The sequence below is a fragment of the Diceros bicornis genome, chromosome 6 (genome assembly GCF_020826845.1).
Source record: "Diceros bicornis minor isolate mBicDic1 chromosome 6, mDicBic1.mat.cur, whole genome shotgun sequence".
NCBI lineage: Eukaryota > Metazoa > Chordata > Mammalia > Perissodactyla > Rhinocerotidae > Diceros > Diceros bicornis.
The window spans coordinates 45376069-45391333 of NC_080745.1; the positions used below are offsets into that span (position 1 = coordinate 45376069).

The 15265-nt window shown below is 40.5% G+C and overlaps 1 protein-coding gene across 3 annotated transcripts in view; it reads left to right on the forward strand.

Annotated features, from left to right (window-relative positions):
* Positions 1-15265, forward strand: part of FAM13C (family with sequence similarity 13 member C) — a 113274-nt gene that overhangs the window by 54650 nt on the left and 43359 nt on the right. For all 3 annotated transcript variants that reach the window (XM_058543406.1, XM_058543404.1, XM_058543405.1), the window contains one exon: positions 2848-2911. In XM_058543406.1, the coding sequence (XP_058399389.1) occupies positions 2848-2911 (64 nt within the window). The remainder of the gene's footprint in view (positions 1-2847; positions 2912-15265) is intronic.

The window sequence follows — 15265 nt, forward strand, 5'->3', positions numbered from 1 at the left end:
ATTTTTAATATAGCTAACAGTAATATTAAGCATTATTCACATACTGTCCTTCACATCGTGAATTCTCCTATGAGGTAGCTGCTGTTATCCTCACTTTACAGAGGAGGAAACTGAGACTGAGAGAGGTTAATATCTTGCCCATGGGTACACACCTAGTAAACAGTAGATCAAGAAGTCATTCTTGGGTTGGTTCCTTCTGTTTCTTCGTTTATCCATCCACGTGAAAGATGTGTGCCATGTGCCAGGCATTGCGTTAGGCTCTGGCCATACAGTGGGGTAAAAACCAATGCAGATCCTGGGACATGGCACATCCTGGGATCGCCGCACATCACCGTCATCACCACCTTCACTGTGCTGAACACACTGTAGGGTGCCCAGTTCTAGGGTGAGCCCTGCTCAGGCATTTTCACTTTCCCCTTTTGGCCTCGCCTCAAGCATCGAATATCTAAATCTAAACTCATGAATTGCCTCTCTTTGTGCCCATTTCCCCCTCTCCCCACCAAAATTACATATTTTTCTATCTCCGTTAGAAAACCCACCTGTCATCTTTCTTGTTAGCCTCGAAACTTTGGAATAATTTTGATTACCCCATCTCTTTCATTCCATACTTTGAATCCACACTCAAGACCTCTTAATTGTTTTCATCCTTGAAAATTCTCTCTCTCGTCTGTCTCTACCTCCCCAGTTCCTCAGCACCGTTCCAATATCAGCTCCTCTGCCCCGATCCTTGACTTGCTGAAATAGCCTCAAGGCTATGTGTTAGTTTTATCTACTGCTTAAGATTCCACTAGATCGTAGGCCTCCTAAAGGCCTACATGCTGCTTATTTATTATTATCTCCCCAACACTGTCCCAGGCATTTAGGAGATGTTCAGATGGTTATTAAAGCACCTTTGATGCTTAAGCCACCTTCTCAGACTTGGTCTGGAGGTTTATCTGGAGATTACGAGTAGCTTTCCTGGAAGATCATGTGAGTGTATTACATGTAGGCTATTCTCTGCATCTCAATGATGTAGAGTATATTTTTTAACAAAGTCTATTTCAGCTTTCTTCCATTAATGCTTGCTACTTGTGTATTTGCTTTATCATCTGCTAGCACCAAAGCCCTAGAGAAATTTGTGGTTTAAAACTGTAAGCTGGTAAATATTCTTTCCATTAAAGAGCACCACTCTTCCATTTTTCTGGTGTTACCATAACTCTGCAGAAACACAATTTGGAACCGCTGTAGGGTACAAAGAAATTTTGAGCCATTCATGATGTTATTGGATAGGATGGGTTAATCCTATCCCCAAGAGGGTTTCCCCCACTTGGCGGCAAATAGCTACTTTGTCTTTTCTGAAGCCCTGAAATCACTATGTTTGTGGCTCAGAGAATTGATGGGCATGGGACTAGGTATACCAGTGGTCTTCTTCCTCACTTTCTTATCTCACTTGGGAGATCTCCTCCTGATCTCATGGTTGGGACCCTTAGTCTTCTCTCACACCCTGGAGGGACGTGCTGGTTCATGCAGATGTGGTAGACATCAGTGTGTCCTGCACGATTTTGTTTCACCATCTCCTTACTTTTTTCATCAGAAGTAAATTGTATGCATAGTTAGCAATGCCCTGGAATGAAAAAATTTTGCCTTCTTAAGAATATTTTGAAGAAGTTAGGCTTGTGGCACTTCTAAATGTGCGTCGTGACTTTTAGAAATCATTGATCTTGTTGACCATTCAGAGGACATGGGTATGTTTTCTTCAGGACTCAAATTGAGGCTGAATAATAACTGTAAATAATTATGTCCCAAAATAAATCTTTTTATAAATGACTAACACCGACTAAATCTTTTATTCATTAAGATAGCAGACCTTTTTATAAGGATAATAACTATAATTTAATAGGTTTATTATATAATAGCATGCAAACTGCTGCAGAAAAACTTGACTGTTATGTAATAGATGCCATGGAGCATAACATTTGACAAATCATGATTTAGAGCTGAGCATCTGCCAGTAGTGGAGTTTTGTTTTTTTCTTTTTAAACTAAAAAAAATTGATTTGGAGTAGATTTGCATTGTTTCAAGTCTTTTTTTTTTTTTTTCTATTGGAAACTATCTAGTGGCAAAACCCAGCTTCGCCATGTTACCCAGCAATTGCTGTAACATTTATTGTGTTAGTTAAGAGATAGGATGAAATTTCCAAAAGCTGTCTTCAGTGAACAAATGGTTTCTTTCTGTAACAACTGTATCAGATCAGATCAAAAATGTTTTTGAATGAAAGAATAAAATATTGAATTTTTACTAAGTATTGAAGATTCAGCAGTGTAGAAAATGGACATATTTCTTAGAGCTTACATTTTAATGTGGAAATGGAAATAAGCAGTATAATTTCAGATAGTGATAAGCACCAAGAACATCTAGAATAGCGAGAGAGAGTGAGAGGAAGGCTACTTCTAGGTGGGGAGATCAGGAAGGCCTTGTTGGGAGGTGGCATGGGAGCTGAGCTGATGCTCACATGCTGAGAAGAGTCAGCTGAATGAAGATCTGAGGCAAGAGCAGTCTGGAACAGCAAATGTGAAGATTTGAACAGGGAACCAGTACTATGTGTTCAAGAAACAGAGAAGGCCAGAGAGGCTGGAGTACAGGGGGCCATGGTGAGAGTGATAGCAGGTGGGGCTAGGAAGCTGGCAGAGTTCGAACACTAATGTGTTGCAGACCTTTATAAGGAGTTTGGATTTTTATTCTATGGACAGCGGGACACCACTGAGAATTTTTAAAAGGCGTATGGCCAGATCTGCAGCCACCAGCTTCAAACGTGCATTGTGGAAAGGTTTCTTTTAAATGGAAATAATTTTCCTTTGTATTTTATAGAATAGACCAGAGGACTGCCGTTTGTCCAAAGGATGCTTTTGAAACTTGGCAGGATTTAAATGAGGTAGGTGTGATCATTACTCGTTGTATAAATGCGAATTAGCTAATCATGAAATTTATTACTTTTCCTAGTACTAGAAATTCTTTCTGCTTAAAACTTTAAGTATTTTGGCTCTTAAGTGAACTTGTTTTGCTAGTAGTTCTTTGGGTAATGTTTCCCGTTGCTCTGGAGCAAATACATTTAAAATATTATTTATAAGACTGCTTGCTATGTCTTGGACCTGAACCAAGTCCAGCAATCATTTCATTACACTCTTTTCAACTTTGCTTCGGGATTGTCTAACCGTGGCTGTGACAGTTATATTTGTAAAATTTTCTCTTAATTTTATTTTATCTTCTTCTCTCTCTCTCTCTTTTTCTAATGGCTTTTGCAGTCTCAGATATAATCATGCTTACTATTTATCCATGGAGCGGGATATAATTTGGTATTTGCATTGTGGTCTTCTTAGTATGCTTTCAGACATTAAAGCCATCTTTTCCAATCCAAATGGTTTCCCACCAAACTGGACGTCACAATGTTAATAAGCTTGTTCTAGATTTTCTTTGAAATATATAATTTAATTCTCCTGTTGGAAATCAGTATAATATAATTAGGATCCCTGTTATTGTGAATGTCTTGGCTTAAGACATTGGTTTGGAGTATTCTGTCTAGTTTCTATTGCCCTCATTAAGAATTAAGGAGCAGTGGGTGGTATATCTGATTAGGATCATAGCAAAAAGAATGAGAAGACTTGATGTTCAGATGTCAGGAAGAGAAATGATGGGCTTCAGGCAAATTATTTATTTGTCATTTGAAGATGCATCTCTCTTCTCCCTCCAGAAAAAAGGTAATTAACTGAATTTAGGTGATTTTATCTTTCTCTTTTACTGTAGAGCTTGGCAGAAATGAATAGCCACAGGTAAACCAGCTGCCTGATTAAACCAAGTTAAATAAATAATTAAGGTTGTGGAAAATGTCCTAAAGATAACAACACAGAACACTGCTTATTATTTTTTTGTGCATAGAGACAGCTTTCAAATTCCATAATCTCATGCATGGTAAGAAGAGTGTAAAAGTGTTTAAGAGAAAAGAGCCAAGAACCTGAATCAATGAACACAGTACAGCTGTTTGCCCCACTGTGAACAAGCAAAATGCTAGTTATGAAGAAGCACTGATTTGCTTTGACATAAGTGACTAGAAAAATGATGCGATTTTAAGAGTCAACTTGTGATAGGTTTCAAATATTGGGGAGAAACTCTGATTTGTAAACTGGAAACCCATGAGAATGCTGAGATTACTTAGCATTCTCAAATCACAGTTGTGAAAAGCTCTATTTGAAAATCTACTTTTCGGTATTCCTTTACTATATTATATTTGCAAATTTCATGAAATGTGCCAGCTGACTCCTCTGGGATTACATGGGTGCAAGAGTGGGAGACACGCATCCAAAGGAGCAGGCAGTGCCATATTTTAAATGTGCACTCTTCCCTGAAAAGGTGGTGCTGCTGATCCAGACTGGTTGGTAACAGTGAGAGTGTATTTAAAGTGGTTTTGTTCCATTCAGGGGATAAACTGTGAGTGTAGAGCTACATCCTTTCATGAAATTTTTGCTGTGACTAAAATTTGGGGACTGGAGGAAACCTTAGAAAAGCTTGAACGGGGACAGCATGAGTGGGTCCAAGGTCATGCAGGGAGGGTCAGTGTGTTCAAACTCATTGATGGAGACATCTGTCAAGTGGGAATATATTTAACTGGATCTTTCCCAGCATTTCCCAAACTTGTGGAATGCTAAACTTTTATGGAAGACCCTCATAATAATATTTCTCTAGGCAACAGAGTCCTATGGAACACAGGTGGGAAATACCTCTTTAATATTTTTAATGGGAATAGAAAATACGTAGAGAAAAGTGCATATATCATAAGTGTACTGCTGGATGAATTCTCACAGTGTGTAACCAGCACCTAGATCAAGAAACAGAACATTATCAGCATCCCAGACACCCCCTTGTAATTCCTTCCAGTCACTACTCCCCTATAAGGATCACTGCTGTTCAGACTGGATAGATTTGTTTTGTCTGTTTTTGAGGTTTTTATAAATGGACTGTATGTACTGTTTTGTCTGGCTTCGTTTACTCAGTATTATGTTTGTGAGACTCATATGTGTTTGGCGTGTAGTTTTCATTCTCTTTGCTATAACGCATTGGTTGTTTCTAGTTTTTGACTATGATGATCAGTTTTTACTGATTATAATTTTTTTTATCAATTGTTTTTTGGTCTCTTTGTACAGCTGACTTTTTACAGGAGTATTCCTTCCATTTCTAAATGGAAATGTAAGGTAGAATTTTTTTACGTTAGCTCTCTTCTTTACACTTTGTTCCTTTCTTTTGTTTATGTACCACCCTCCACACACACAGCCTTCAAGTTCTTTAAAAAGAACCCACCAGTTCCATGTCTGCTCTCTTTCTTCCACACCAATTTGCAAGTCTAAAGTCAAAAAAAAGTTTCTTGAGCCTCATGAGAAGTATGGTCCACAAATATTTTCCAGGCGTTTCCGTGGACCCAAATGTTGTATATAAATATTAACAATTTTAAGATGCTACATATATGTTTTATATTTTCCAAAAATTTCACATCTGGTATTTCACTTCTACTTGTTGAAACTTATTTCCATTTGCTCTGTCACAGATAAAGGGGCTCAGCTATAGTTGGATTCTAGAGCTGGTACTTGACCTGAGGTCTCCTACACCCAGTAAGGTGATATATGGTGTGACATATCTACACATGAGCATCTCTCTCTGTGTATATTCCCCATACTCTTCCAGTAAACTGAAAAGCTCACTTCTTGTTCCCACTTGGTAGGAGCATGGATTTGATTTCTGCCAGTCTCACTTTTCTTCTGCCAGTCTCAAGCTCCCAGAGACCTTGGGTCTCTTGATAGGACTTGTGTGTCCATCCCATGAATTTTGGTGTCTCTGGGACTATGCTATAAGAGTTGGTTTCTTAAAAAATTATTAAATCTACCTCCAGCCATTGACCTGAGCTGTGAGACTCTGCCTCAGTAAGATATCAGGAGATTTTATTTGTTGGGGTCTCTTGGATCCTGATTGGAAAATATTCTAGACTTGAGATCTGTCAATGTCTCGTCCACTTTAATCCCTGGTTTTAGTTATTCCCCCCGGCCATATAACTGGTGAGCATTTAATAGATCAAAACGTTGCTTGAAGGATAAAATGCGAAAAAAACATTGTTTTCTCTCTCCACATCCTAGTAGATTCCATTCTCGGCTTCAGTTCCAATTAAGAAAAATAACACATGTATAAAGAAAACCAATAGATCTTCCCTTCCCTAAGAAAACCTGCTATATTGGGTCCTCAAATGACTTTTTCCAACTCCCAGACTGCATAACATAAAACATCAATTTATTTTAGTTCTTCATTTGCAAAATTGGGGCAGGAGGTTTTAAATTGGGTTAACTCTAGGAGTACTTTCAATTTTAACACTCATTGATTCCACCCTTTTTTGCATTTTGCCAGTGCTTGTAGAATTTAGTCGTAAGTTCCCATCAGGGATGGAATGAGGCAAATTGTCCCAGAGTTACTCAGGGGTAAGGCTTGTTTGGGAAGGCCTTGTTTGGGAAGTGAATACTAAATAATGCAATAAAAGTGACATATGTACTTAACATAATTATTTACCAATCTTACGTGAGAGAGAGAGGCTACATGATCAGAGGTGAAGAATTGAGACCAATTGAGGATCTGAAATAGTACAGTCATCCTAAGGAACAGACTGAAGTTCTGGGTCAATTTGGACCTTCTTTGTAGTTCTGCCATTATACTTGTCCAGCCCAACTCTTATGTCATCATTCCTACAGAAGGAAATGGTCACCTCAAAAAATGCCCATGACTTCTGTGCTCAGGAAAAATGTTTTATTTTCTTATCTGATAGATACTTTGAAGGTATTCTGTACTTAACTTTTGGATAAAGCAAGTTTCTACTGAATGAATAAGAGTTTGTTTCCATTTCACTTTTTATCTGGAATTCCAAGGTCTTAGATGTAAGGTCAGCTACAAGCCATTGGCCCTGAAAGAGAAATTTGCCTTTGGTTGCCCTTACTTGGATTCCTTATTTCTCTTCCCTTTGAGGCTTATTGGCTATGAAACTCTCTTGTGTTAGCATAGACCAATCTACGGTTTATCCTCTCTAGGCCTAAGGAGACAGTTATAAAATTGAAAAAAAAAATTTTTGCCATGGGTTAATAAGTTTACCCAAGAGAGATATGGCAAGCCCAAAGAAGCAGGTACTCAATGTTGGAATGGGAAAAATTAATAAATGCTTCATCAGTCTTTTGCCCACAATAAACCCTACAACTCTAATATGAGGATTTCAAGGTAGTTAAGTCTTAAGAGATGACTGAGGGAAATATTTCTGGCTTTTTTTGCATCCCCAGAATCAAACTGTGGAGACATATGGTTCCCGCTAGGTAAGGAGTCTAAGTGGGATGATTGATTGTAGAACATAGAGGAATCTAGAATGTTAATGAAGAAGATAGAATTAAGTGCACTTACAGGGTCAAGTGGAAGAGATGGAAGAGATGGAGCTTGTTCTTAGGAGGTTTGAGATCCTAGAAGTTTATGGCAACCTGCTGAAACAGCCAGCCATAGTTAAGTGGAAGTAGCATTATAATTGAAGGGGCCAAGGAATTATGGGTCAGATATTAGCATGGTTATCAGCCTGACATTTAAGTAACTGAATATGGAAGGGGCCACTGATGGAGAGAAGAAACTAACCAAAATGGAAGTCACTGAGTCGTATACATCCAGGTCCTGGAATGGAAGAGGATGACATTGCCTTTTATAGGGGAGGAGAAATTGATGAGTTTAGCATTGAGGGTCAAAAGGGTATTTCTAATCCATCCTTCCCAGCCTGCTTCCCCCTTTCTAACCTGTGAAGTGGAAAGTGGGAAAAGGAAATGGTTTCTGAAGATGGAGAAAATTCTAGTCACATTGTTCCTTCATGAGAAAAGTTGCCACAGTCACACTGGCTATGCCATTTCACTGGGTAACCAGTAAAACCTAATATATCTGAAAGAAGCCAACACTCACAAGTTCTCTGATACCATATTGTGTTCCTTTTATGAGTGCTTAGAAAGAGAGGTTAATGGCATCTTGTTAATGGAATGAATATTCTGAAGTGCAGCTCTATTCTGAAGACTCCATTATGAAGTCCTCTGAGTGTACAGAATAAAGTCAAAACATTTTGGGTGTTAGTTGACTCTAAAGGGCATCCTAGAGATGTATTGTACCTGTATGGCTGCTTTGAAGGTTAGTTTTGACTTTACTAAAATTAGCTGGAACATTTTTATATTTGTGTGTGGTATCATTCTCATTGATTAGTGAAGAACTAGAGGAATAGAAGATGCTCACAGTGAGGTTGGATTTGGTCTTGCACTATGCTATATTCTGACTGAGGTTCTACCATAAAGGAACAAAATTCTTAGGAATACCATTGGAATTTTCAGAAAGGTCTATGATATAAAAAACAAATGTAATACATTATTAGCATGCGACAAATGCGTAATAATGACCTAATATCAATAACAAGAAGTTAAACCTTGGATTTGTAATCACAGTTCTTATTCTGCAAAGGGGACATCTGTTTTCATTTAGCCGGCTGTGAAAGAGATCATTTATCCACCTAAAATCAATATGAAAAATTCATCTTTTCTTCACATAATACTGTTATCTCTTGTTTGTTGAATTATACTAGTCAAAATAGCTCAACATTAGCCTCTTTAAAATCTATGAAGAATCCTTTAATACTTTAATATTATTAAAAGTAGACCAATTTGTACATTTGCGGTGTCCCTTTTTGAGCCTTTATAGCCACACGTCTATGTGTCTCTCCATGTGAAGGATTTGGTTGTCTTTTTATTACCGCCCAGTTTAGCATATAGATATTTTAGGATCAAGCCATATCAGACCTCAAGATGGTACTTACTGCTTTGTTCGAGATGTGTTTCTCCCTTAAAATTGTTTTAATTTTGAGAAAATGGTCTAGCGAGAGGCTTCTTTAGGCCTTTGATACTCCTGAGTTGGCTGGATGGTATTATTTCTGTAGGAATAGGCAGCTGTATTTTTCTATTGAAATGCAAACCCAGTCTGTAGGTTGGGCCTTACTTCAGAACTGATTGAGGATTTTCATTATTATTTTTTTCAAGTATCTGGGCTTTTCTCCTTGTGATTGAAAGTTGGTTCAACCTGGCTTTAGTAATAACAGGATTTTAGTGATTCATGCAGTTGAAATTTTAGGATCAGGATAGCTCCATGCATGGCTAGATCCAGGGATTAAGATTGTCATGCAGATGCTGTCTCTTTTCATCTCTTAACTCTGCTTTCCTATCTTGACTTTATCTTTGGGTCAACCCCTCTCTAGGGACACATTATTTTTACAGCTCGTAATTCCAGTGTGTATTAGTTTTCTGTTACTGTGTAACAAATTACCAGAAGCTTAGCTTCTTCAAACACCCATTTATTAGCTCACAGTTATGTAGGTCATAAATTTGGGTGGACTCAATTAGATTCTCCACTTAAGGTCTCACGAAACTGAAATCAAAGCATTAGCCATGATGGACTGTTAGCTGGAAGTTCTAGAGAAGTCCAATCTCATTCAAGTTGTTGCCTGAATTTAATTCCTGTGGTTGTCAGATTGTGGTCCCTGTGTCCTTGCTGGTCATCAGCTGAGGGCAGCTCTTAGTTTCCAGAGGCTGCCCGCATTCCTCGTCGCATGGACCTCTTCATCTTTGAGCCAAGAACGCCAAATCCTTCTGTACTCTGAATCTCTCTGATGTTGTCTTTTGCTACCAGCTGGAGGAAACTCTCTGCTTTCAAAGGGCTCACTTAATTGGGTCAGGCCCACCTAAATAATCTCTGTATTTTTGGTCGAGTTAAGACTTTAATTACATATGCAAAATCCATTCATAGCAGCACCTAGATTAGTGTTTGACTGAATAAAGGAATCTTGGGGACCATCTTTAGGATTCTGTCTACTACACAGTGGAAAAAGAGTCCTTCTTTCTAGTTCTAAAAAGTCCTATACCTGATTCTCATTTATCTGGCTTGGGGCATATAACCCATTCTTGAACCAGTCACTATGACCTTGGGGTTTGGAATAAGCTGATTGGCTAGATGTAGACCATATTTCCTGCTTTGGATCTGGGAGTTCTGTTATTGGAAAATGGGTAGATGGATGCTGGGCTGTGTAATATTGGTCTCTGGAAGCATAATATCCAAGGTAATTTTCCTTTGTGCTGGACCACTGCAGGATGCCATTTGGCATTTTTCTGGTATGATTTTCTGAGTTGAGATAAAGTGACCTTGCTTTCCTACCAGTGTTTCTTCCTCAGCTGGAATGGTGTCCTATGATTCATTTATTTTTAGCCAACTTTTCTTGTCAGTGTCAGTGAGGACATCCTTTGGCTCATGTGGTCATGGTGTAAATCCTGGTTCTTATTCCCAGTTGAATGAACTTATTGTTGTTAAAATTTTTATTTTGTGATGAAATGATGGGGAGTTTTTTTTTTTTTTTATTATTTGTTTATTTTCCCACATGCTCTCACTTGGAAAAATATAAAGCTGACAGCTTTCATAATATATTCTGTTCCCCCCACCCTTGCCAACTTTTAAAAAATATTTCTGCTGGTCCTAAGACCAAGATTTTTCCTGAAGGCTACGATTTTTGGATATTTTTTCTAAGGAGTAATTCTTTCTTTCAACAGTATTTATAGAGAAGCAAATATGTCCCCAGCTCTGGGTTTGGTACTAGGGTGGGGTGTGGGGGCTGCAATAGAAGAATGAACTTTGTCATCCCTACTTCTTAGAGATTTATAGTGACACACATCAACTCAATATCCTAGAGTCTGGACTTGCTAGTGTTGGTATCTTTTATTCTTTTTAGGACATTGTTGCCTTTCTTAGGGCTATACAACTCAGATTTTAAGGCAAAGAAACACTTTATTTTCTTGTTTTCTAACAAAATATTAGTATTTGAGGAAATGGCTAATGCTTTCCAGTGTGACTGCCATCTTTAAAGACATAGGTAATTTATTTCCTATGGCATGTGATTTTATGATTTCCAGTGGAATGGTTATTGATTTCTAATATTCATTGAATTTTAGAAGTTGAAGGAGTTAAGGTAGTCTCATCAGAAAAAATAAAAGCCCTACAGGCCAGTGTGATTGGATGGTTTGCCCACAGACACAGAATGAGCCAATGGTAGTTTTGGGATTAAAAGCCATAGTGGGTCGTCTACTGTGCACACAATTTACTGAGTTTAGTTTTTAAGCAGAATATTTTTCAGGGCTAAAAGAAATTGCAACTTAAGTAGCCACAGAGAAGTAACCAAAAGTGGTACAAAACAGACTAGATTTGTGGACCTCAGCCTGTGGGATATAATTGGTGATCTGGAAAAAATGACTTGTTAGGGGGTTTATCCACCTTAATACCTGTGCTTTTGGATAGTTTAAGTACTAGAAACTCCAAAGAGAAACTATTGAAGTCTATTCCATAAGTTGAAAATGAGACACATTCTATGTTTAGAAAATCAACATCTTATCTAGAAAAGCTCAGAGTCCTGAATTCAAATGAGTTTATAAAACTGCATTATTCCCTCCCAAACATCTTGTTTTTACTGTTTATTTAATAAAGTCAACGTAATGAGGATATCACAATGAGGTAAAACTATGTACAGGACTCCCCCATCCCCGATTGGAATAACCTGGCTGGAAGGAAATTTGGTTTGGGTTATTCTGTGTTGTGGCGAAATTGTCCTTATTTAAAAAGAAGTACTGCTAGCATCAGAATAGGACCTGGATCCTCTTGTCAATAGAGGGCTACTTGAAATGAACAGCTTGTTCTCTTACATTGAATTTCTTCCTTGAGTAGTGCAAGACAGTGAGAGCTGACCACCCAGAGCAGAGGAAACTGGAATGGGCTGAGCTGAGGTGTGTCATCCTTCAGTTAGATGTGGCTGCAAAGCATGCTGGGACATAAGCAACACAGGCCTCCAGGGATTAGCCAAAAGCCCAGTGTCCCTAGGGGTGGGGTGAATTGGGCGTTTTTTTCATAGCTATCACCGTTGGAAGAAGTCCCACGTCTTTTGGCAAGAACATCCAGAGTACAGCACAGCAGTTCAGGAGGCAACACGCCCTTGCTTCTGAGCACTTCATACTTTATACTTCCTAGTGCGGGGGTCCAGCTCTCAAGGGGAGGCTAGGGCAGGAGGCTAATGAGGGTGTCAGAGGGCTAGGGGGTGAGGGAAAAGCTGTTGTCTCTGGGACAGGTGGAGCTAAGCAGGCACCCAAGGCAGCGTTTAGTGTGGGTCAAGGCCCTAGGGAATAGGGCATTATTTCTCAAAGTGTGGACTTTGGGCCTCCAGCGTCTAAATGACCCTGCCCCAGACCACAGAATCTGAGTCTCTGGGGTGGTCCCTGCCTGGGAGTGCACATTTTTAGCAAACTCCCCAGGGATTCAAAAGCATTGTAAAGTTTCTGAACCAGGGCAGCTGGGGGGGCTTGAAACTGGATACTCAGAAAGGCCTCCCAAGTACTGCCTGAAGGATCCGGGAAAACAAAACTAATATACAATGGCAGTCTTCTTATTGCTTGGCTCCTGTTCTACTCATTGTGCTAGGTACAGCAGTGAACAATGGAGGCATGGTTCCAGCTCTTCTGCAGCTGGAGTGAGCCAATAAACAAGTAGACAAATAGATGAAATTACATATTATAGTGAGAGTTAGGAAGGAAATAAGATGGTAACAGAGAAATTGGGGGGCCCTGTTTAGATAAGGTAATCAGAACTGGCTCAAGAATTTGACGGAAGTTTGTGAAGCAACCTATAGCTGAAACGGGCCTGGGGAGGTGGGGGCAGGGAGCAGATGGAAAGGAAGGGTAGTGTGCATATACGTGTGTGTTTGTGTGTGTGTGTGTGTGTGTGTGTGTGTGGTGGTGGGAGTATACACAGGAAACGTGAAAACTCAGGGAAGAAGAGTGGTAAGTAGAAATGGGGATGTTCAGGGACCCAGTTGTATCCCCAGTTTTGAGCAGAATTCCAGTTTGATTTTGCTTCATATCACCATAGAGAATCTATATACAGTTCTTGGAGAGATAAAGGGATGGGAGAAGGCCACTAAATTTCTTCATAGAAATTAAAAATAAGCTGTCCCTGCTCTGCAACTGGTGAATTGCAGACAAAGGCCCCCTAAAATAGCCTTTAGCCATCCAGCCTGTGTGGGTGTTCTCCATTCCAACCCGACTAAAGCGGGATCTGGTAATTGTAGAGGAGAGAAAATGAGTAGAGTATTTTCTAAAACAAGCAGCATATTTTCCATTATGTAAAAGAGAAAAATTAGCTTTTAGAAAACCACACCTAGGTTTCAGGGACTTCTCTCTGGCTTCTCTCATAATCAGATGGGAGAGTTGGGGAAGCAGAGGTGGTCTTGTTCGTTGTTCTTTGGAGGATCCATCAGCCTTTGCTCAATTTTCCTGCAGATCCTAGAGACCCATTCGGGGAGACTTTGGATGTGAACCTGGAAAAGCACTAGCTGGCTGGCCTGCGGGATGGGCTGGGGGCAGCCTCGCAGGGAGCGGAAGTCTTAGTAAGAGAAGGGCTGGAGAGAGGGAGCGCTAGGACCACAGGGACTTACTGCCCTTTGTTTTTCTCTAGGGGAAAAGCAAGTTCCTGCATTAAAGGTCACTAAGTCAGGCATGATCTGAGAGGGAGACAGCTGCTTACTCTCTCCCTCTCCGGGCTCGCGGTTTCTTTCCTCCATAGCCCTGTGACAGTGATAACTGTCATTCTTGTTTGATTTGTTTGCTCGTTTATTGGCTGTCTCCCCACTAGACTGGAAGCCCCATGAGCAAGCAGCTGACATCACTCTCATACACCAGAGCCTCGTGCAGCTCTTTGTGCATTGGAAGCTGCCAGAGCCTGAGAGGTACATGTGTGGGATTACGTGTGTGTGGACATGACCCTTGTGTGTGCGGTACAAGCTGTCCAGGGGCCTTCTCTGGTGGCTCTGTGGGGCTCAGCCTTGTACAGGGTGGTCCAGGGGTACAAGGTACACAAGGTACAGGGGCCTTCTCGGGTGGCTCTGTGGGGCTCAGTCCTAAGGGACAGGCTGGATGTCTCCCATCGCCCACTGGAAGGACATGTATGTGACAGTGGCATAGATTGCTCATAGGTTAATCATCCTGAGAGGTATCCCTTTATGAGCCCATCCCACACAGGGTGTCTGAGTCCCCACCCCTTGTTCCTGCACCGAGGAACAGCAGGGTGTCCTCAGGTAGTGGGTGGGTTCAGGGTGGCGGGGGTGCTATAGTTGCCAACAGCTGGTCTGCATTTCTTCTATTCCGCCTTCTTGTCCTCCAGTTACAGCAGTTTATGTTTTCTCTTCTTGGAGGTCTTCTTACACCTCGAGACCTTCATCTTCTCTCTCCTGTTCTGTTTGCCGCTTCTTTTCTTTCCCATTCCTTTAAGCTTGAAGCTTACTCATATCTAGTATCTCAGAGAGGAATAAACCGTGCAAACGGATCTCCTTTGACACTCAGAGTCTTCTTTCTGTTTCAGTATGAGTACCAGTAAGGGAGGAGGTGGGCGGGGAAGATGGATAAGAACAACCCCATTACTACTTCTGGCTGTAATTGGGTCTCAGTATTATATCTCACACTCTGTGGGAGTTCAGCCTCTGATGTGAACTAATATACTCCTATGTGGTGAATTCTTTGGTATTTATTTGCCTTGCATGCAGACTTGGTTCAGTTCCACAAGCACTGTCTGAGCCCCCACTCGGTGCCAGATTCTGTGCACCATCTTCACTATACATGCACGATTGCTCTTCTCTCCTTTCAAGTTGCAAGGAAACTTAGAAGTCATCTAGACTCAGGTCCTCACTAGTCAGATGCGGAGAGTGGGGCCCCGGGAGGTAAAGTGATGAGTCAAGGCCTCAGAGTGAGTGTAGAGTTTGCCTTCCCACACGACCAGAGATCTGGGGTTTGGAGATATTCCTAATAACCACAGCATCCAGTCCTCGAATGCTGGCCACATGCTGGTGCTGTGCAGAGTGCTATCCATGCCTTCCCTCATTTAATTCTTAGAGCAGTGCCCTTGTCACTGTTGTTATTGCCTCTTTGTTATGGATGAGGAAATTAAGGCTTAGAATAGCCAAGATGCTTGCCCAAAGTCAGATGCATAGCATGTAGCAGAGCTGACATGCCCTCTGGTTATGTGTGAAGGCCATGTCCTCTTCTGCTTTGTAGAATATACAAGAGCACAGAGTTTATGAGAGGTGGCTGCTTCCACATCTTCCCTCTAAATGAAGAGAGGG